Genomic DNA, 23,575 nt, shown 5'->3' on the forward strand with positions numbered 1-23,575 from the left:
CAAGAACACGCTGTATCTGCAGATGAACAGCCTGAGAGCCGAGGACACGGCCGTGTATTACTGTGCAACAGACACAGTGAGGGGAAGTCAGTGTGAGCCCAGACACAAACCTCACTGTAGAAGAGGATCAGGACCACCAGGGGGTGCACACTACTCACCAATTCTGTCTTTAAACCCCATGAGCAGGTGCAGATGGAGGTTATGGGAAGATTTCTTGTCAGGGTTTGGGGATTCCTCTCCACAGAGCAGTTTCCCTCAGGGATCCTCTCCGCACACATGATTCTGTGCTTACCTCTTCACTCTCTGACTAGAAAATTTGTTCTAATGGGAAAACAACTATACTAAAATGCACAAAATACAAAGTCACTCACATTGTTTATTCCAGTCCCTAAATAAAAATTAAATACAAATAACCTGATGATCATCAACTGAACCTTTACAGGAGTCCTAGCTGCAATCACAGTGCATCACAGGACCCCCAGCTCAATGTGCAAACTTGCTAGTAGCAGCTTAAAGTTCATGCTGGACATGAGGCTACAGATGCATTAACAGTCCAAAGCAAGAGAAGAAATGGTCCTGGTGAGGGTCAATGTCTTAAACCATGCTCACGGAATCAATGTTGGTGACAACATGGGAAAGCAGTGGAACCCCCTCTAGATGTGGTGTAAATGTGGAGTCTGAAGATCACACACACACACACTCACACAAGAGTATAAATCCTTTATCACCTTCACTTAATTTCTCTGCAGCAAAGGTGGTCCTAGGAAAGAAATATACAGCATATAGGAAGGCCTCAAGAAGCAAGAACAATCTGAAATAAACCACCTAATCTTACACCTGAAGGAGCTAGAGAAAGTACAACTGAAGCCTAAATACAGTGGAAGGAAGGAAATAGTAAAGATTACAGCCAAAATAAATGATATAAAAACTAAACAACAACAGATCAGATTTAAAAAAAAAAAAAGTCTGGTTCTTTGAAAAAAATAAATAAAATTGAGAAACCTCTGCCTAGATTTATCAAAAAGAAAATAGGGACCCAAATAAATAATATCAGAAATCAATCTGTTTCTCCAGGAAACAAACAGGGTTTCAGAGGGGAGGGGTTGGGGAAATGGGGTAACCAGGTGACATGTATTAAGGAGGGCACCTGTTGTGATGAGCACTGGGTGCTTTATGCAACTAATGAATCACTGAACACTACATTAAAAATTAAGATGTACTATGTGGTGGCTGACTGAACACAATTAAAAAAAAGGAATTACAGGAGATAATGTTGTGAGAAAAAAAATAAAGCTAGGATTCTAGGAGGAACATTCCCCTATCCAAACCCAGAAATTATACTCAAAATTGTGTGTTCAAACTGGGGGTGGTAGGAGGGGAGGAAAGGGGGATGGGGTAACTGGGTGATGGGCATTAAGGAGGGCACTTGATGGAATGAGCACTGGTGTTATATGCAACTGATGAATCACTAAATTCTATCTCTGAAACTAATAATACACTATGTGTAAATTAAATTGAATTTAAATAAAAATTTTTTAAATCTAAAAAAAAGAAGAAAAGAAATCAATCTGGTCCAGTGTATCATTCAAAGTCCTTGTTTTGGGAGAAGGGGGCAAGTCAGTGACAGCATAGGGGACCTTCTTTCAGCTGGTCTCATATTTGGCTGGATATCTATCAAACCTTCTGAACACATACAAATTCAACCTCAGATGTAAGAAGATTTATCTGGATCTATACAAAAAGAAAAACGATACTTTTGCAAGGTAGGAATTGCAGAACATTGAATCTTCTGGAGAAATATCAGAAGATAAACAGAGGGAGGAAGGAGCCATCATAAACCGGCCACTGAAAAGTGATATAACATCTGAGCAAAAAATTGGGCCCCTTAGAAATCTGCTCCAGTGAGATACATCCCTTCCTGGAAAGGGCACAAGGAATGAATGGGGCAGAATTCTAGGTGGATCATTGTGGTCTCAGTTCCCAAGAGACTCAGAAAGAGCAGGGGAGCCTGAACCAATAGAGTCCCCAAGCATTAGATTGGGGAGACTGGTTGTGGTCAGTGAGCCCAGAAGGGATTCTAAGCTCTAGTCACCATAAACCACAAGGCAGGCCAGTTGGGAGACTACTCTCTGCCTTACCACCCTGAAAAGGACAGAAGGTGTGGGCTGTTGAATATCCCAAGGAAGATATAAATTCTGATTTCTTTACAATTTTGGATATACTGTCTTCTAACATACAGACTAAAAATTAATCAGGAACAGGCAGATTGAGGCAAGATGGCAGAGCTGTAGGGGACCCCATTTAAACAGGTCCCCTGAATGCAGCTGGATATCTATCAGTGCATTTTGAATACCCACGAAATCAACTTGAGATGTAAGAATATATATGTGGATTGCAAGCAGAAAAGCAGTTGAGCTTCACAAGTTGTCTATTATACCAAGTCATTTTTTCAGAGGCGCTTTTTAACTTGTATTTTTACACACCTAAATTTTTTATAGATATACGCTTTATTTTAGTAACTTTTATACTCTACTCAGTTTTACCTTTTTATATACAAAAGTTTTACATTCCTAGTAATTTGGGGATGTAGAGACCTATAACACACAGACCAAAATTCACCCAGGAAAAATTGAAACAAGCTGTTGTGTCCACAGTGAGAGATTATAGCCCCTCTTTACCTCACCCCCTTTTTTTATTTTCTATTCTATACTTTTTGTATATAATTAATTTCAAATTTTTTCAACTTTATAATTTTATTCTTCTGTTTCATGTTGGCTTTGCTTTTTTTTTAAATTTATTTGAGAGAGAGAATGAGAGAGAGAGAGCACAAGAGAGGGAGAGGCAGACTCCCCACTGAGCAGGGAGCCCAACGTGGGACTCGATCCCCGGGCTCCAAGATCATGACCTGAGCCGAAGGCAGTCGCCCAACCAACTGAGCCACCCAGGCGCCCCTGGCTTTGCTTTTTTGATGGTGGCATCTGACCAATCTGGATTTTGCTAAGGTACATCTTGCTTGGACTCAGTCCATTCATTCAACCATCCATTGACAGAATGAGTAGGAAGAGGAAATCCCAACAAAAAAAAAGAACCATAGACATTGTTTTCTGCCACAGAACTAATAGATTTGGATATAAGCAAGATGTCAGAGACAGACTTCAGGATAACAATCATGAAGTAAATAGGTTTGAAAAATGCATTAGTGACCTTATACAATCTCTAAGGACAGAAATGAGATCTAATCAGGCCAACTTTAAAAATGCTATGAATGAAATGCAGTCTAAACTGGATACTCTAAAAGCCAGGGTAAATGAGGCAGAAGAACGAATTAGTGACCTGGACGATAAGCTGACAGGAAGGAAGGAAACTGAAGAAGATACAGATAGGCAGCTAGTGTCACATGAGATTAGACTTAGAGAGATCAACGACGCCATGAAAGACTCCAATGCCAGAATTACTGGGATCCCCAAGGGGGTGGATAGAGAGAGAGGACTAGAAGATATATTTGACCAAATCATAGCTGAGAACTTCCCTAATCTGGGGAAGGAAACAAGCATTCGAGTCCAAGAAGCAGAGAAGACCCCTCCCAAAATCAATGAAAATAGATCAACACCCTGACATGTAGTAGTGAAGCTTGCAAATCTTAGAGCCAAGGAAGCTATCCTGAGAGCAGGTAGGGGGAAGAGATTCTTACATACAGAGGGAGGAACAACAGAATAACATCAGACCTCTCCACAGAGCCCTGGCAAGCCAGAGAGGGCTGGTAAGACATATTCAGGGTGCTAAATGAAAAGAACATGCAGCCAAGAATATTTTACCCAGCAACACTGTCATTCAGAACAGATAAAGAGTTTTCAGGATGGGCAGAAATTCAAAGAATATGTGACCACCAAGCCAGCCCTGCAAGAAATATTAAAGGGGATTCTGTAAATGAAGAGAAACCCCAGGAGTCCCATAGACCAGAAAGAAACAGAAAACCTACAGAGACTGGGTCCTTATGGGCAATACAATGGCACTAAATTCATATCTTTCAAAAGTTATTCTCAACATGAACAGGCTGAATACTCCCATCAAGAGACACAGGGTTTCATATTGGATAAAAAAGCAAGACCTATCCATATGCTGTCTATAAGAGATTCATTTTGAACCTAAAGATACCTTCAGATTGAAGGTAAGTGGATGGAGAACCATTTACTATGCCAACGGAACTCAAAAGAAAGCTGGGATAGAACTCCCCATTACAGACAAATTAGATTTTAAACCAAAGACTACACTAAGAGATGTAGAGGGGCAGTATATAATACTTAAAGGGTCTATCCAACTACAGAACTCTTATAACAGAAACTGAGGAAGACCCAAAGAGATGGAAAAACATTCCATGCTAATGGATTGGAAGAAAAAACATCATCAGAATGTCTAACTTTCCCAGAGCAACTTACATTTCTAAAGCAATCCCTATCAAAATATCAATCAACTGCTCTGGTCACTGACCTTCTGTCAGCATAGATCTCAAGCTGAATATATAGTCACAGGACATGCAAATAGGGTCTCCCTCTGCTGATTAAAACAGCCAAACCCTGACTCTGCAGCTGGGAGAGGAGGCTCAGCTCCAGGATTCCCAGGTGTTCCAATTCCCTGATCAGAAGAGAACACAGACAACTCACTATGGAGTTCTTGCTTGGCTGGGTTTTCCTTGTTGCTCTTTTAAAAGGTAATTTATGGTGAACAAGAGACATTGACTGTACGAGTGTATGTGAGTGAGAGGAAGAGTGGTTGTGTGACAGTTTCCTGACCAGGATGTCTTTTGTCTGCAGGTGTCCAGTGTGAGGTGCAGCTGGTGGAGACTGGGGGAGACCTGGTGAAGCCTGGGGGGTCCCTGAGACTCTCCTGTGCAGCCTCTGGATTCACCTTCAGTAGCTACTACATGAGCTGGGTCCGCCCGGCTCCAGGCAAGGGGCTGCAGTGGGTCGCATGGATTAGCGATGATGGAAGTAGCACAAGCTACGCAGACTCTGTGAAGGGCCGATTCGCCATCTCCAGAGACAATGGCAAGAACACACTGTATCTGCAGATGAACAGCCTGAGAGCCGAGGACATGGCCGTGTATTACCGTGCAAAGGACACAGTGAGGGGAAGTCAGTGTGAGCCCAGACACAAACCTCAATGTACAAGGGGATCAGAACCACCAGGGGGTGCACAGCAATTCTGTCTTTAAGCCCCATGAGCAGGTGCAAATGGAGGTTATGGGTAGGTTTCCTGTCAGGGTCTGGGGATTCCTCTCCATAGAGGAGTTTCCCTTAGGGAGCCTCTCCGCACACATGATTCTGGGCTTACCTCTTCACTCTCAGAAAATTTGTTCTAATGTGAAAACAATTATACTAAACTGCACAGAATAGAGAGTCACTCACACTGTTTATTCCAATCCCTAAATACCAATGAAATGCAAATATCCTGATGCTCATCAACTGAACTTCCACAGGAATCCCAGCTGCACTCATCTGCATCATAAGACCACCCAGCTCAATGTGCAAATTTGCTAGAAGTGGCATAAAGGAGACCTGGCAAGCCAGAAAGGCCTGGCAAGACATATTCAGGGTACTAAATGAGAAGTACATGCAGCCAAGAATACTTTATCCGGCAAGGCTGTCATTGAGAATGGATGGAGAGATGCAGAGTTTCCAAGATCAGCAGAAACTGAAAGAATATGTGACCACTAAGCCGGCCCTGAAAGAAATATTAAGTGGGGTTCTATAAAAGGAGAAAACCCAAAGAGTAATATACAACAGAAATTTGCAGGGACAATCTATAAAAACAAGGTCTTCACAGGGAACATGATAACAATTAATTCATATCATTCAATAATCACTCCCAACGTGAATGGCCTAAATGCTCCCATAAAACAGCACAGGATTGAAGACTGGATAAAAAGACAGGACCCATCCATATGCTGTCTACAAGAGACTCATTTTGAACCTAAAGATACAGCCGGACTGAAAGTGAAGGGATGGAGATCCATCTTCCAGGCAGGTAGACCTCAAATGAAACCTGGGGTAGCAATTCTTATATCAGACAAATTACATTTTTTTTATTGCATTATGCTATGTTAGTCACCATACAATACATCATTAGATTTTTTTTATTCTAATGTTAATCCCCATACATTACATCATTAGTTTTAGATGAAGTGTTCCATGATTCATTGTTTGTGCATAACACCCAGTGCTCCATGCAGAATGTGCCCTCCTCAATACCCACCACCAGGCTAACCCATCCTCCCACCCCCCTCCCCGCTAGAACCCTCAGTTTGTTTTTCAGAGTCCATCATCTCTCATGGTTCGACTACCCCTCTGATTTCCCCCGCTTCATTCTTCCCCTCCTGCTACCTCCTCCTCCTCCTCCTCCTCCTCCTCCTCCCCTCATCCCCTCCTCCTCCTTCTTCCTTCTTCTTCTTCTTCTTCTTCTTCTTCTTCTTCTTCTTCTTCTTCTTCCTTTTTTTTCTTAACATATATTGCATTATTTGTTTCAGAGGTACAGATATGAGATTTAACAGTATTGCACAATTCACAGCGCTTACCAGAGCACATACCATCCCCAGTGTCTATCACCCAGTCACCCCATCCCTCCCACCCCACCCCCCACTCCAGCAACCCTCAGTTTGTTTCCTGAGATTAAGAATTCCTCATATCAGTGAGATCATATGATACGTCTTTCTCTGTTTGACTTATTTCACCCTCCAGTTCCATCCACGTCGTTGCAAATGGCAAGATCTCATTCCTTTTGATGGCTGCATAATATTCCATTGTGTATATATACCACCTCCTCTTTATCCATTCATCTCTCGATGGACATCTTGGCTCTTTCCACAGTTTGGATATTGTGGACATTCCTGCTATAAACATCGGGGTGCACGTACACTTTCGGATCCCTACTTTTGTATCTTTGGGGTAAATACCCAGTAGTGCAAATGCTGGATCATAGGGTAGCTCTATTTTCAACTTTTTGAGAAACTTCCATACTGTTTTCCAGAGTGGCTGCACCAGCTTGCATTCCCACCAACAGTGTAGGAGGGTTCCCCTTTCTCCACATCCCCACCAACATCTGTTGTTTCCTGACTTGTTAATTTTAGCCATTCTGACTGGTGTGAGGTGGTATCTCATTGAGGATTTGATTTGGATTTCCCTGATGCCGAGAGATATTGAGCACTTTTTCATGTGTCTGTTGGCCATTTGGATGTCTTCTTTGGAAAAATGTCTGTTCATATCTCCTGCCCATTTCTTGATTGGATCATTTGTTCTTTGGGTGTTGAGTTTCATAAGTTCTTTATAGATTTTGGATACTAGCCCTTTATCTGATATGTCATTTCCAAATATCTTCTCCCATTCTGTCGGTTGTCTTTTGGTTTTCTTGACTGTTTCCTTTGCTTTGCAAAAGCTTTTTATCTTGATGAAGTCCCAATAGTTTATTTTTGCCCTTGCCTCCCTTGCCTTGGGCGATGTTTCTAGGAAGAAGTTGCTTCGGCTGAGGTCAAAGAGGCTGCTGCCTCTGTTCTCCTTTAGGATTTTGATGGACTCCTGTCTCACATTGAGGTCTTTCAACCATTTGGAGTCTATTTTTCTGTGTGGTGTAAGGAAATAGTCCAGTTTCATTCTTCTGCATGTGGCTATCCAATTTTCCCAACACCATTTGTTGAAGAGACTATCTTTGTTCCATTGGACATTCTTTCCTGCTTTGTCAAAGATGAGTTGACCATAGAGTTGAGGGTCCATTTCTGGGCTCTCTATTCTGTTCCATTGCTCTATGTGTCTGTTTTTGTGCCAGTACCATGCTGTCTTGATGATGACAGCTTTGTAATAGAGCTGGAAGTCCAGAATTGTGATGCCGCCAGCTTTGCTTTTCTTTTTCAACATTCCTCTGGCTATGCGGGGTCTTTTCTGGTTCCATACAAATTTTAGGATGATTTGTTCCATTTCTTTGAAAAAAGTGGATGGTATTTTGATGGGGATTGCATTGAATGTGTAGATTGCTCTAGGTAGCATTGACATCTTCACAATATTTGTTCTTCCAATCCATGAGCATGGAACGTTTTTCCATTTATTTGTGTCTTCCTCAATTTCTTTCATGAGTACTTTATAGTTTTCTGAGTACAGATCCTTTGTCTCTTTGGTTAGATTTATTCCTAGGTATCTTATGGTTTTGGGTGCAATTGTAAATGGGATCAACTCCTTAATTTCTCTTTCTTCTGTCTTGTTGTTGGTGTATAGGAATGCCACTGATTTCTGTGCATTGATTTTATATCCTGCCACTTTACTGAACTCCTGTATGAGTTCTGGCAGTTTTGGGGTGGAGTCCTTGGGGTTTTCCACATAAAGTATCATATCATCTGCAAAGAGTGAGAGTTTGAATTCTTCTTTGCCGACTTGGATGCCTTTGATTTCTGTTTGTTGTCTGATTGCTGTGGCTAGGACTTCCAATACTATGTTGAGTAGCAGTGGTGATAGTGGATATCCCTACTGCATTCCTGACCTTAGGGGGAAAGCTCTCAGTTTTTCTCCATTGAGAATGATATTCGCTGTAGGTTTTTCATAGATGGCTTTTATGATATTGAGGTATGTACCCTCTATGCCTATACTCTGAAGAGTTTTGATCAAGAAAGGATGCTGTACTTTGTCAAATGCTTTTTCTGCATCTATTGAGAAGATCATATGATTCTTGTTCTTTCTTTTGTTAATGTATTGTATCACACTGATTGATTTGCGGATGTTGAACCAACCTTGCAGCCCAGGGATAAAACCCACTTGGTCGTGCTGAATAATCCTTTTAATGTACTGTTGGATCCTATTGGCTAGTATTTTGGTGAGAATTTTTGCATCCATGTTCATCAGGGATATTGGTCTGTAATTCTCCTTTTTGATGGGGTCTTTGTCTGGTTTTGGGATCAAGGTAATGCTAGCCTCATAAAATGAGTTTGGAAGTTTTCCTTCCATTTCTATTTTTTGGAACAGTTTCAGAAGAATAGGTATTAATTCTTCTTGAAATGTTTGGTAGAATTCCCCTGGGAAGCCATCGGGCCCTGGGCTTTTGTTTTTTGGGAGATTTTTGATGACTGCTTCAATTTCCTTAGTGGTTATAGGTCTGTTCAGGTTTTCTATTACTTCCTGGTTCAGTTTTGGTAGTTGATATATCTCTAGGAATGCATCCATTTCTTCCAGGTTATCTAATTTGCTGGCATAGAGTTGCTCATAATATGTTCTTATAATTGTTTGTATTTCTTTGGTGTTGGTTGTGATCTCTCCTCTTTCATTCATGATTTTGTTGATTTGGGTCATTTCTCTTTTCTTTCTGATAAGTCTGGCCAGGGGTGTATCAATCTTGTTAATTCTTTCAAAGAACGAGCTCCTACTTTCGTTGATATGTTCTACTGTTCTTTTAGTTTCTATTTCATTGATTTCTGCCCTGATCTTTATTATTTCTCTTCTCCTGCTGGGTTTAGGCTTGATTTGCTGTTCTTTCTCCAGCTCCTTTACGTGTAGGTTTAGGTTGTGTATTTGAGACCTTTCTTGTTTCTTGAGAAAGGCTTGTATTGCTATATACTTTCCTCTTAGGACTGCCTTTGCTGCATCCCAAAGATTTTGAATAGTTGTGTTTTCATTTTCATTGGTTTCCATGTATTTTTTTAATTCTTGTTTAATTTCTTGGTTGACCCATTCATTCTTCAGTAGGATGCTTTTAGCCTCCATGTATTTGAGTTCTTTCCAACTTTCCTCTGTGATTGTGTTCTAGTTTCAAAGCATTGTGGTCTGAAAATAGGCAGGGAATGATCCCAATCTTTTGGTACTGGTTGAGACCTGATTTAAGACCTAGGATGTGATCTATTCTGGAGAATGTTCCATGGGCACTAGAGAAGAATGTGTATTCCGTTGCTTTGGGGTGGAATGTTCTGAATATGTCTGTAAAGTCCATCTGGTCCAGTGTGTTATTTAAGGTCTTTATTTCCTTGTTGATCTTTTGCTTAGATGATCTGTCCATTTCAGTGAGGGGGGTGTTAAAGTCCCCCACTATTATTATATTGATGTCAATGTGTTTCTTTGCTTTTGTTATTAATTGGCTTATATAATTGGCTGCTCCCATGTTAGGGGCATAGATATTTACAATTGTTAGATCTTCTTGTTGGATAGACCCTTTAAGTAGGATATAATGTCCTTCCTCATCTCTTATTACACTCTTTGGTTTAAAATCTCATTTGTCTGATATAAGGATTGCCACCCCAGCTTTCTTTTGGTGCCCATTAGCATGGTAAATGGTTTTCCACCCCCTCACTTTCAATATGGGGGTGTCTTTGGGTCTAAAATGAGTCTCTTGCAGACAGCATATCGATGGGTCTTGTTTTTTAATCCAGTCTGATAGCCTGTGTCTTTTGATTGGGGCATTTAGCCCATTTACATTCAGGGTAACTATTGAAAGATAGGAATTTAGTGCCATTTTATTCCCTGTAAGGTGACTGTTACCATATACTGTCTGTGTTCCTTTCTGGTCTATGTTGCTTTTAGGGTATCTCTTTGCTTAGAGGACCCCTTTGAAGATTTCTTGTAGGGCTGGTTTTGTGTTTGCAAATTCCTTTAGTTTTTGTTTGTCCTGGAAGCTTTTTATCTCTCCTTCAATTTTCAATGACAGCCTAGCTTTTTATAGTATTCTTGGCTGCATATTTTTCTCATTTAGTGCTCTGAATATATCCTGCCAGTCCTTTCTGGCCTGCCAGGTCTCTGTGGATAGGTCTGTTGCCAATCTAATGTTTCTACCCCTGTAGGTTACATATCTCTTCTCCCTAGCTGCTTTCAGGATTTTCTCTTTGTCTATGAGACTCGTAAGTTTTACTATTAGATGTCGGGCTGTTGACCTTTTTTTATTGATTTTGAGAGGGGTTCTCTGTGCTTCCTGGATTTTCATGCCTGTTTCCTGCCCCAAATTAGGGAAGTTCTCTGCTATAATTTGCTCCAATATACCCTCTGCCCCTCTCTCTCTTTCTTCTTCATCTGGGATCCCAATTATTCTAATGTTGTTTCCTCTTATTGTATCGCTAATCTCTCGAATTCTGCCCTCGTGATCCAGTAGTTGTTTATATCTCTTTTTCTCAGCTTCTTTATTTTCCATCATTTGGTCTTCTATATCACTGATTCTCTCTTCTGCCTCATTTATCCCAGCAGTTAGCGCCCCCATATTTGATTGCACCTCATTAATAGCCTTTTTGATTTCTACTTGGTTGGATTTTAGTTCTTTTACTTCTCCAGAAAGGGTTTCTCTAATAACTTGCATGCTTTTCTCAAGCCCAGCTAGTATCTTTAAAGTGATGATTCTGAACTCTAGATCTGACATCGTACTAATGTCCGTATTTAGTAGGTCCCTGGCTGTCGGTACTACCTCTTGCTCTTTTTGTTGAGGTGATTTTTTCCATCTTCTCATTTTGTCCAGAGGAGAATAGATTAATGAGAGAACAGAATGCTAACAGGGTAACAATGTCCCCAGAAAATATACTCTAAACAAATCAGAAAAGACCTGAAGCAGTGGAAAAAGAAAGGGAAAGAGAGAAAAAAGAAAAAGAGAAAAAAGAAAAAAAAAGAAAAAGATAAAAACAAGCAAAAACAAACAAAACAAAACAACAACAACAAAAAAAAACCAGAATGTGATCAAATATGATCAGGCTGGTATATAGATCAGTGCCACACACTAGATTTGGGGTGAATTTTGGTCTTTTAGGGGAAAGTGCCTCCCAAAATTTTAAAGAAAGAAAAACGTATATATGTACAAAAAAATAAGGGTTGATATGATGAAGGGATGGAATATGACTGTAAAGATGGAAATTATAAAAAATTTTATAAAAGGATTGATAAGAAGTTGTTTGAAAAAAGAAAGAAGAGGATTTAAAAAAAGAGAAAAAAGAAAAAAAAAGGGAGAGAATGTGATCAGGCAGGGGAATAGAAAACACCATATACTAGAGATTAAGGGTATATTTTAATCTGTTAGAAGAAACTATCTCAAAATTTTAAAGCGAGAACAACTTATATATATATGCCAAAAATATGGGTAACTACTATGAAGGGATAGAATATGACTCTAAAAATGAAAAATAAATTTTTTTTTAAAAAAAGGGATTGATAAGATGTTGGTTGAAAAAGGGAAAAAGAAAAATTCAAAAACAAAAAAAAAGAAAAAAATACAGTTAAAAAAAATTAACTTTGAAAGACTAAAGAATCATGGTAAAAAAGCCATGAATTCTATGTGCAGTATTCCCCTAGCGCTGGAGTTCTGCCGTTCTCATTGATCGGTAGACTTGGTCTTGGCTGGCTGTTCTCGCTGATCTTCTGGGGAGGGGCCTGTTGCCGTGGTTCCCAAATGTCTTTGCCAGTGGCGGAATTGCCCCACCCTTGCCCCCTCCCGGCTAAGTAATCTGCTCAGGTTTGCTCTCCAGAGCTTTTGTTCCCTGCGAGCTTTCCGTACAGCTTTGGAGACGGAGAGTGAAAATGGCGACCTCCCAATCTCTGCCCCAGAGGAGCCGAGAACTCGGGCCCTGCTCCTCAGTGAGCCCCCAGAGAAAAGCCGTAAGTCACTTCCATCTCCCCGGTCTCCAGTTGCACTCCGTGCTCACCCGGCCTGTGACCACGCGTTTCTATCTCTGGCACCCAACCCCGTGTGGAGTCTCCAAACCCAGCAGCTCCCTGCAGTACACTCCCACGCAGCTCCTCCCGGGGGAGGAAGGGGAGTCTCCGGGGATCTGCCGCTTGTTGGGTCCCTGCTGGAGGAGCAGGGGCCCGACTGTGCCGCGGATCACGGTTTATGGCAACCCCGAGCTGAGAGCTCGTGCCTGGGCTCCGCCTCTGCACCGGCTTCCCTGCTCCGTCACCTGGGAAATCTGCCACACTCAGGCACCCCCGGTCTTTCTGTGACCCCGAGGGTCTTGAGACCACACTGTCGCGGAGGGTTCCACCCCCCGCTTAGACACCAGAGTGACGTCCCTCAGCGGAGCAGACTTTTAAAAGTTCCGATTTTGTGCTCCGTGGTTCTATCACTTGCCAGAAGCGGCTGACAGAGGCCCCTCCCCCACCATCTATCCTCCCGAATATCTCCTCGGATTCACTTCTCCGCACGTCCCGCCTTCCAGAAAGTGGTCGCTTTTCTGATGAGAGAGTTGTTGCTATTCTTTTCTTCGATCTCCTGTTGAGTTTGTAGGTGTTCAGAATGGTTTGATCCCTATCCAGCTGAATTCCTGAGAGGAGATGAAATCCAGGTCTCCTACTCCTCTTCCATCTTGCTCCGCCCCCCCATCATTAGTTTTTGATGTAGTGATCCACGATCCATTGTTTTCGTACAACACCCAGTGCTCCATGCAGTATGTGCCCTCCTTAATACCCATCACGGGACTAACCAATCCCTCCACCCCCTACCCTCAAAAACACTGTTTGTTTCTCAGGTCCATAGTCTCTCATGGTTCATCTCTCCCTCCAATTCCCCCCGCCTATTTTTCCCTTCCTTCTCCTAATGTCCTCCATGCTATTCCTTATGTTCCACAAAGAAGTGAAACCATATGATAATTTACTTTCTCTACTTGACTTATTTCACTGAGCATAATCTCCTCCAGTCCCATCCATGTGGATGTAAAAGTTGGGTATTCATCCTTTCTGATGGCTGAGTAATATTCCATTGTATATATGGACCACATCTTCTTTATCCATTCATCTGTTGAAGGGCATCTCGGCTCTTTCCACAGTTTGGCATTGTGGACATTGCTGCTATGAACATTGGGGTGCATGTGGCCCTTCTTTTCACTACATTGGTGTCTTTGGGGTAAATACCCAGGAGTGCAATTGCTGGGTCATAGGGTAGCTTTAGTTTTAAATTTTTGAGGAACCTCCACACTGTTTTCCAAAGTGGCTGTACCAACTTGCATTCCCAACAACAGTGTAAGAGGGTTCCCCTTTCTCCACAACCTCTCCAACATTTGTTGTTTCTTGCCCTGTCCATTTTTGCCATTCTAACTGGTGTAAGGTGGTATCTCAGTGTGGTTTTGATTTGGATTTCCCTGATGGCTAGTGATGACGAACATTTTTCATGTGTCTGTTAGCCATTTGTATGTCTTCTTCAGAGAAGTGTCTGTTCATGTCTTCTGCCCACTTTTTGGCTTGGTTATTTGTGTTTTGGGTGTTGAGTTTGAGAAGTTCTTTATACATTTTGGATACCAGCCCTTCATCTGAAGTGTCATTTGCAAATATCTTCTCCCATTCTGTGGGTTGCCTCTTTGTTTTATTGACTGTTTCCTTTGCTGTGCAGGAGCTTTTTATCTTGATGAAGTCCCAAAAGTTCATTTTTGCTTTTGTTTCACTAGCCTTTGGAGATGTATCTTGAAAGAAGTTGCTGTGGCCGATGTCAAAGATGTTACTGCCTATGTTCTCCTTTAGGATTTTGATGGATTCCTGTCTCACATTGAGGTCTTTCATCCACTTTGATTTTATCTTTGTGAATGGCATTAGAGAATTGTCGAATTTCATTCTTCTGCATGTGGCTGTCCAATTTTCCCAGCACCACTTATTGAAGAGACTGTCTTTTTTCTATTGCATGTTTTTTCCTGTTTTGTCAAAGATTATTTGACCATAGAGTTGAGGGTCCATATTTGGGTTCTCTATTCTGCTCCATTGGTCTGTATTCAGACAAATTACATTTTAAACTGAAGACTATAGTTAGAGACACAGAAGGACACTATATCATTCTTAAAGGGTCTATCCAACAAGAAGATCTAACAATTGTAAATATCTATGACCCCAACACAGGCACAGCCACCTACATAAGCAAGCTGTTAACCAAACTAAAGAGTCATATTGATAACAATAGGCTAATTGTAGGAGACCTCAACACTCCACTCTCAGCAATAGACAGATCATCCAAGCAGAAAAATCAACAAAGAAACAAGAGCTTTCAATGATACACTGGACCAGATGGACCTCATAGATATATACAGAACATTCCACCCTAAAACAACAAAATACTCATTCTTCTCAAGTGCACATGGAACTTTCTCCAAAATAGACCACATATTGGGTCACAAATCAGGTCTCAACTGATACCAAAAGATTGAGATTATTACCTGCATATTCTCAGACCACAATGCTTTAAAACTGGAACTCAATCACAAGAAAAAATTTGGCAGAAATTCAAACACTTGGAAGCTAAAGACCACTCTGCTCAAGAATGTTTGGGTCAACCAGGAAATCAAAGAAGAACTTAAACAATTCATGGAAACCAATGAGAACGAAAACACATCGGTCCAAAGCCTATGGGATACTGCAAAGGCAGTCCTAAGGGGGAAATACATAGCCATCCAAGGCTCACTCAAAAAAATAGAAAAATTTCGAATTCACCAACTAACTCTACACCTTAAAGAACTAGAGAAAAAGCAACAAACAATGCCTAAGCCATGCATTAGAAGACAAATATTTAAGATTAGAGCAAATCAATGAATTAGAAACCAGAAACAGTAGATCAGATCAACAAAACTCGAAGTTGGTTCTTTGAAAGAATAAGATCGATAAACCACTGGCCAGACTTCTCCAAAAGAAAAGAGAAAGGACCCAAATTAAGAAAATTATGAATGAAAGGAGAGAGATCACGACTAATACCAAGGAAATAGAAAGAATTATTAGAAATTATTACCAACATCTATATGGCAATAAACTGAGCAATCTGGATGAGATGGATGCCTTCCTGGAAACCTATAAGCTGCCAAGACTGAAACAGGAAGAAATTGACAACCTGAATAGGCCAATACCCAGTAACAAGATTGAAGCAGTGTTCAAAAACCTCCCAAAAAACAGAGTCCAGGGCCTGATGGATTCCCTGGGGAATTCTACCAAACATTCAAAGAAGAAATAATACCTATTCTACTGAAGCTGTTTCAAAAAATAGAAACAGAAGGAAAACTTCCAAACTCATTCTATGAAGCCAGCATTACCTTAATCCCCAAACCAGGCAAAAATCCCATCAAAAAGGAGAATTTCAGACTGATATCCCTGATGAATATGGATTCCAAAATTCTCAACAAGATCCTAGTTAATAGGATCCAACAATACCTTATTAGGATCATCCACCACAACCAAGTGGGATTTATCCCGGGGCTGCAAGGGTGGTTCAACATTTGCAAATCAATCAATGTGATAGAACACATTAATAAGAGGAGAGAGAAGAACCATATAGTCCTCTCAATTGATGCAGTAAAAGCATTTGACAAATAACAGCATCCTTTCCTGATTAAAATTCTTCAGAATATAGGGATAGAGGGAACATTCCTCAAGTTCATAAAATCCATCTATGAAAAACCCACAGCAAATATCATCCTCAGTGGGGAAAAGCTGAGAGCCTTTCCCTTAAGATCAGGAACACGTCAAGTATGCCCACTCTCACCACTATTGTCAACATAGTACTAGAAGTCCTGGCAAAAGCAATCACACAACAAAAAGAAATAAAAGGTATTCAAACTGGCAAAGAAGAAGTCAAACTCTCTCTTTTCACAGATGACATGATACTTTATGTGGAAAACCCCAAAAGACTCCACCCCCAAATTACGAAAACTCATACAGCAATTCAGTAATGTGGCAGAATACAAAATCAATGCACAGAAATCAGTTGCTTCTTATACACTAACAATGCAACTGTAGAAGGAGAAATTAGAGAAATGATTCCATTTACAATAGCACCAAAAACCATAAGATAACTCAGAATAAACCTAACCAAAGAGGTAAAGGATCTATACTTTAGGAACTACAGAACACTCATGAAAGACATTGAAGAAGACAGAAAAAGATGGAAAAACATTCCATGTTCATGGATAGGAAGAATAAACATTGTTAAAATGTTTATGCTGCTCAGAGCAATCTATACCTTCAAAGCCATCCTGAACAAAATTCCAGTGACATTTTTCAAAGTGCTAGAACAAACAATCCTAAAATTTGTATGGAATCAGAAAAGTCCCCAAATCTCCAAGGAAATGTTAAAAAGGAAAAACAAAGCTGGGGGCATAACGTTGCATGATTTCAAGCTATATTACAAAGCAGTGATCACCAAGACAGCATGGTACTGGCACAAAAACAGACATATAGACCAATGGAACAGAAGAGAGAACCCAGATATGGACCCTCAACTCTATGGTCAAATAATTTTCGACAAAGCAGGAAAAAACATGCAATGGAAAAAAGACAGTCTCTTCAATAAGTGGTGCTGGAAAAATTGGACAGCCACATGCAGAAGAATGAAACTCGACCATTCTCTAACACCATAAACAAAGATAAACTCAAAATGGATGAAAGACCTAAATGTGAGACAGGAATCCATCAAAATCCTAGAGGAAAACATAGGCAGTAACCTCTTTGACATCGCCCACAGCAACTTCTCTCAAGATCCATATTCAAAGGCTAGTGAAACAAAAGTAAAAATGAACTTTTGGGATTTCATCAAGATAAAAAGCTTCTGCACAGCAAAGGAAACAGTCAACAAAACAAAGAGGCAACCCACAGAATGGGAGAAGATATTTGCAAAGGACACTACAGATAAAGAGCTGGTATCCAAGATCTAGAAAGAGCTGCTCAAACTCAACACCCAAAAAACAATTAATCAAGTCAAAAAATGGGCAGAAGACATGAAGTGACACTTCTCCAAAGAAGACATACAAATTGCTAACATGAAAAAATGCTCATCATCATTAGCCATCAGGGAAATTCAAATCAAAACCACATTGAGATACCACCTTACACCAGTTAGAATGGCAAAAATGGACAGGGCAAGAAACAACAAAGTTTGGAGAGGTTGTGGAGAAAGGGCAACCCTCTTACACTGTTGGTGGGAATGCAAGTTGGTACAGCCACTTTGGAAAACAGTGTGGAGGTTCCTCAAAAAGTTAAAAATAGAGCTACCCTATGACCTAGCAATTGCACTCCTGGGTATTTACCCCAAAGAAACAGATGTGGTGAAAAGAAGAGCCATATGCACCCCAGTGTTCATAGCAGCAATGTCTGCAATAGCCAAACTGGAAAGAGCTGAGATGCCCTTCAACAAATGAATGGATAAAGAAGATGTGGTCCATATATACAATGGAATATCACTCATCCATCAGAAAGGATGAATACCCAACTTTTACATCAACATGGTTGGAACTGGAGGAGATTATGCTAAGTGAAATAAGTCAAGCAGAGAAAGTCAATTATCATATGGTTTCACTTTTTGTAGAACATACGGAATAGCATGGAGGACATTAGGAGAAGGAAGGGAAAAATTAAGGGGGCAAATCAGAGGGAGAGATGAACCATGAGAGACTATGGACTCTGAGAAAGAAGCAGGGTTTTAGAGGGGAGGAGGGAGTGGGGATGGGTTAGCCCGGTGATGGGTATTAAGGAGGGCACATACTGCATGGAGCACTGGGTGTTATACGAAAATAATGGATCCTGGATCACCACATTAAAAACTAATGATGTATTGTATGGTGACTAACATAACATAATAAAATTTTAAAAATTAAAAAAAAAAAGTCCTTCGGGCGCCTGGGTGGCTCAGATGGTTAAGCGTCTGCCTTCGGCTCAGGTCATGATCCCAGGGTCCTGGGATCGAGTCCCACATCGGGCTCCCTGCTCCTTGGGAGCCTGCTTCTCTCTCTCTCTCTCTCTCTCTCTCTCTCTCTCTCTCTCTCTCATAAATAAATAAATAAATAAAATCTTTAAAAAAAAAAAGTCCTTGTTCGGCAGAAGGGGGGCAAGGTAGAGACAGTGTAGGGGATCTCCTTTCAGCTGGTCCCTCATATTTGGCTGGATATCTATCAAACCATTCTGAACACACATGAATTCAACTTCAGATGTAAGAAGATTTATCTGGGTCTGTACATGCAGAAAAGTAACTACTTTTTGCAAGGTAGGAGGTGTGGAACATTGAATCTTCAGGAGAATTATATGAAGATAAACAGAGAGAGGAGGGACTTTCCATAGGTTGTAAAACTCCAGCGCCAGGGGAAAATAATAAAGGGAGCTCCAGGTCTTCCCTCACGATTCCGTTACACTTCAGGCTAAAATTTTACATTTCTTTTTTAGTTTTGTTTTTGTTTTTGTTTTTTAACCCTGTTCCCATTCCAAATAGATTCTTATTTCCAAACTTATGTTTTTAAGTCGCTTTTTAAATTTTTTCACATCGACCTTTTAAAGATTTATGCCCCATACTAGTCCATTTTTCACTCTATTCAAGGAAAGAGGGTGGAATTCCAGAGAAAATACAGGAAGTTTTATGGAGAATTGGTATGTTCACTCTGGATAATGTTGATTCTGACACCAGTGTTTATCATATCACATACTCCTCATGTGTGTGGTTCATCCTGTGTCAAGCACACTCAACAAAATTATTACAAATAATCAAAGAGATGACTCGAGAGGAACACACAGATACTGAAATATTAGAAAGTACATCTGCAGGAACTCTGATTCTCTCTATATTTCAGGTAAACTCTAGAGGAGGTAAAATCATCCTGTCCCCATTACAGGAGGGCTTCCATATTCTTCATGAGCCTACCCACTCTGTCCTCCAGTTAGTTCAGGGGGCAGTAGGTACTGTGGAGCTGAGCACAGGGTGAGATACTGGGGTTCACTTTCACCCTGTGCTTGCTCTTAGACACCTCACAAACCCTCTAAAATTCTGGGTGTAAGTTTACATTTCTTTATGGGATAACATGACACCTACCTGCAAAATTTGTGTGAATATGTAAAAACAAAGTAGCAAAGGGAGATGAAGAACATACTCTGGACAGTTATATAATGAAAAATCATATTTTTTCAAAAGTGATCAATATCAACAAAACAGAGGAAGTCACATCTGCTCTAGTCACTGACCTCTATGTTCACATAGATCCCAAGCTGAATATATAGTCAGAGGACATGCAAATAGGGCCCTCCCTCTGCTTATTAAAACAGACCAACACTGACCCAGCAGCTGGGAGAGGAGTCCCAGCCCCAGGATTTCCAGGTGTTCCATTCAGTGATCAGGACAGAAAACAGACTTACTATGGAGTTCTTGCTTGGCTGGATTTTCCTTATTGCCCTTTTAAAAGGTAATTTATGGTGAACAAGAGACATTGAGTATGTGAGTGAATATAAGTGAGAGAAACAGGATGTGTGACAGTTTCCTGACCAGGATGTCTTTTGTCTGCAGGTGTCCAGTGTGAGGTACAGCTGGTGGAGACTGGGGGAGACCTGGTGAAGCCTGGGGGGTCCCTGAGACTCTCCTGTGCAGCCTCTGGATTCACCTTCAGTAGCTACTGGATGAGCTGGGTCCGCCAGGCTCCAGGGAAGGGGCTACAGTGGGTTGGAGAAATTAAAGATGATGGAAGTAGCACATACTATGCAGACTCTGTGAAGGGTCGATTCACCATCTCCAGAGACAATGGCAAGAGCACGCTTTATCTGCAGATGAACAGCCTGAGACTTGAGGACACGGCTGTATATTACTGTGCAAGAGACACAGTGAGGGGACATCACAGTGAGCCCAGACACAAACCTCACTAGAGGAGGTGGTCTCGACCATCAGGGTATGCACACTACTCACCAATTCTGTCTTTAAGGCCCAGGAACAAATGCAGATGGTGTTATGGGCAGATTTCCTTTTGGGTCTGGGGTTTCCTCTATATAAAGAGCAGTTTCCCCCGGGAGCCTCTCCGGACACATGATTCTGTACACAGCTATTCAGTCACTGATTTTGACATTTTTTTGTAGGAAAACATCTATTCTAATATGCACAAAAGACAGAATTGCTTAAACTTGCTTACTACTGTCCCTCAATATCAATAAATTACAAATATACCCTTGTACATTAACTCCTTATTTATAGGAGTCCCAGCTGCACTCACGATGCATCACAGGAACACCCAGCTCAGTGTGCAAGCTTGTTAGAAGCAACATAAAGTGCATGCTGGACAGGAGGCTACAGCAGCATCAACATCCAAAGCAAGAGAATTAAGAGCCCTGGTGGGGTTCACTATCTTGAACCATGTTCACAGCATGTTAATGACAGCATGGGAAAGCAGGGTGACCCCCACCAGGACATGGTGTGGATGTGGAGTCTGACGATCACACCACACACACACACACACACACACACACACACACAGGAGAGTATAAAAACTTTATCACCTTCACCATAATGTCTGCTGAGAGCAGGTTAGGTCTCTCAGCAACTCATAACTGCTTGGAGAAAGCCAGGGAAGGACACTGGCTCAGGGTGTGTGCTGTGGGTCAGTGGTGGGGATGGGATCCTGCTCATGGGAGGGGATTGTGTGGACTAAGTCTCCCACCTGAATCAAAGGAGGGAGGAAACATGTGTTCTTGTTAGATATTCCATGAGTGAGGCAGGAGGAGAAAAGAAAGGAATGAAGGTCAACAAGCTAGTGGGCAATAAACAAAAGATACCATGTGATGAATAATTCCACTAAACACATATGACAACGTGGAGAACAAAAGAGAGAAATGGCCATTCTAAGTAGAGAAAGTTCTGAATCCTTGGAAAATGAAAAGAAAGATCCATGGAAAAGCACAAGTAATAAAATCATGATAGAACTAGACCGAGTTTTACCCAGTGTCTGGGGTGGAAGATATCCAGTCACCACGGTCACCAGCTGGTTCTGAAGGTTTTGGGCTCACTGTGTGCATGCAGAAACAAGAAGCTTCTATGATCCATGAGAATCTTCAGGTTGAGGTGCTCGATGGGAGGAGCCTTCCACCTGCAAGGGATATCTAATTTATCCTTCAGTTGCTGAAATCAGCTCAATGTGTGTGACCTCCACCATCATAGGTTGAAACCTAATGAGAGTGTGATGGAATGAGGAGGAGGGGCCTTAGGGAAGCAGGTGGGTCAGGAGGGTGCAGCCTCATGACGGGATTAGTGCCCTTATACACCAGGACAGATAATGCTCTCTGGCCCCTTACCCCTTGTGAGGTGACAGGGAAAGACAGCCTAGGATGTGGGTGCTCTCCAGGCACCAAATCTGTCTACAACTTGACCTCTGATTTCCCAGACACCAGAACTGTAAGAAATGAGTGTCTGTTGTTTAAAACCACCCAGTCCGTGTACATTGTTACAACAGCTGGAACAGACTGAGACATTAGTGACACATGAACCCAAGCAATAATGCTCTGGTGTTTCCCTGCTGCATTTGTTCTGAAAAGTACCTGATAAGCTCCTTCAGTGAAATTCAAGGGTGTATTTCTCACATGTTCCCACCCACAGATAGAACTAACCAGTTGACTATCCTAGGACTCTGAAAAAGACACAGTGGACACACAGAGGGAGAACTTTGGTACAAGGGAGTCAGGGTTTCTGAGTTATTATAGAGCTTTAATTTAAGGGTGATGTTTTTTAAAACCTTCCAGAAGATGTGGATGTGATGACTCTGTGGGATTTCAGTCTGATCATCACCTTACAGAGTTGTGTTATACTGATTGCAAGAGGTTAAGGACCTTTGTTCCCTTGCTCCTTTCAGGATTCTTTCCTTGTGTGTATTTTGTGAGTTTGACCATATGTCTTACGGACATTAGTACAATGTCGGAACTAGAGTTCAGAATGATGATTTTAAAGATACTAGTTACATAGTGATATAATGATATATGCTTGGTGATATAATAATAATTGGGATCCCAGAAGAAGAAGAAAGAGAGATAGGGGTAGAAGGTATATTGGAGCAAATTATAGCAGAGAATTTCCTTAATTTGGGGAAGGAAACAGGCATAAAAATCCAGGAGGCAAAGAGAAGCCCCCTCAAAATCAATAAAACTAGGTCAACATCCAGACATCTAATAGTAAAACTTACAAGTCTCAGAGACAAAGAGAAAATCCTGAAAGCAGCTCGGGAGAAGAGATATGTAACCTACAATGGTAGAAACATTAGATTGGCAACAGACCTATCCACAGAGACCTGGCAGGCCAGAAAGGACTGGCAGGATATATTCAGAGCACTAAATGAGAAAAATATGCAGCCAAGAATACTCTATCCAGCTAGGCTGTCATTGAAAATAGAAGGAGAGATAAAAAGCTTCCAGGACAAACGAAAACTAAAGGAATTTCCAAACACAAAACCAGCCCAGAAGAAACCTTGAAAGGGGTCCTCTAAGCAAAGAGAGAGCCTAAAAGTAACATAGACCAGAAAGGAACACAGACAATACACAGCAATAGTCACCTTACAGACATAAAATAGAACTAAATTCCTAACTTTCAATAGGTACCCTGAATGTATATGGGCTAAATGCCCCAATCAAAAGACACAGGCTATCATTGGGAAAAAAAACAGGACATATTGATATGCTGTCTGCAAGAGACTCATTTTAGACCCAAAGACACCTCCAGATTGAAAGTGAGGGGGTGGAAAACCATTTACCATACTAATGGACACCAAAAAAGTTGGAGTGGCAATCCTTATATCAGACAAATTAGATTTTAAACCAAAGACTATAATAAGAGACGAGGAAGAACACTATACCATACTCAAAGGGTCTATCCAACAAGAAGATCTAACAATTGT

The 23,575-nt window shown here is 41.1% G+C and overlaps 2 gene segments (V, D, J or C); both read left to right on the forward strand.

Annotated features, from left to right (window-relative positions):
- LOC110580936 overlaps positions 1 to 5,212 on the forward strand; it is a 5,885-nt gene extending 673 nt beyond the window's left edge. The window contains 1 exon segment of the V gene segment in view: positions 4,812 to 5,212. Coding sequence covers positions 4,812 to 5,212 — 401 coding nt within the window.
- A 14,858-nt stretch (positions 5,213 to 20,070) lies between these two features.
- On the forward strand, positions 20,071 to 20,570 carry LOC110580926. The segment is given in 2 exon segments: positions 20,071 to 20,116; positions 20,218 to 20,570. Coding segments are annotated over 2 exon segments (399 nt in total).
- The last annotated feature ends 3,005 nt before the right edge of the window (positions 20,571 to 23,575 follow it).

The sequence above is a fragment of the Neomonachus schauinslandi genome, chromosome 9, assembly GCF_002201575.2.
Source record: "Neomonachus schauinslandi chromosome 9, ASM220157v2, whole genome shotgun sequence".
Lineage (NCBI taxonomy): Eukaryota > Metazoa > Chordata > Mammalia > Carnivora > Phocidae > Neomonachus > Neomonachus schauinslandi.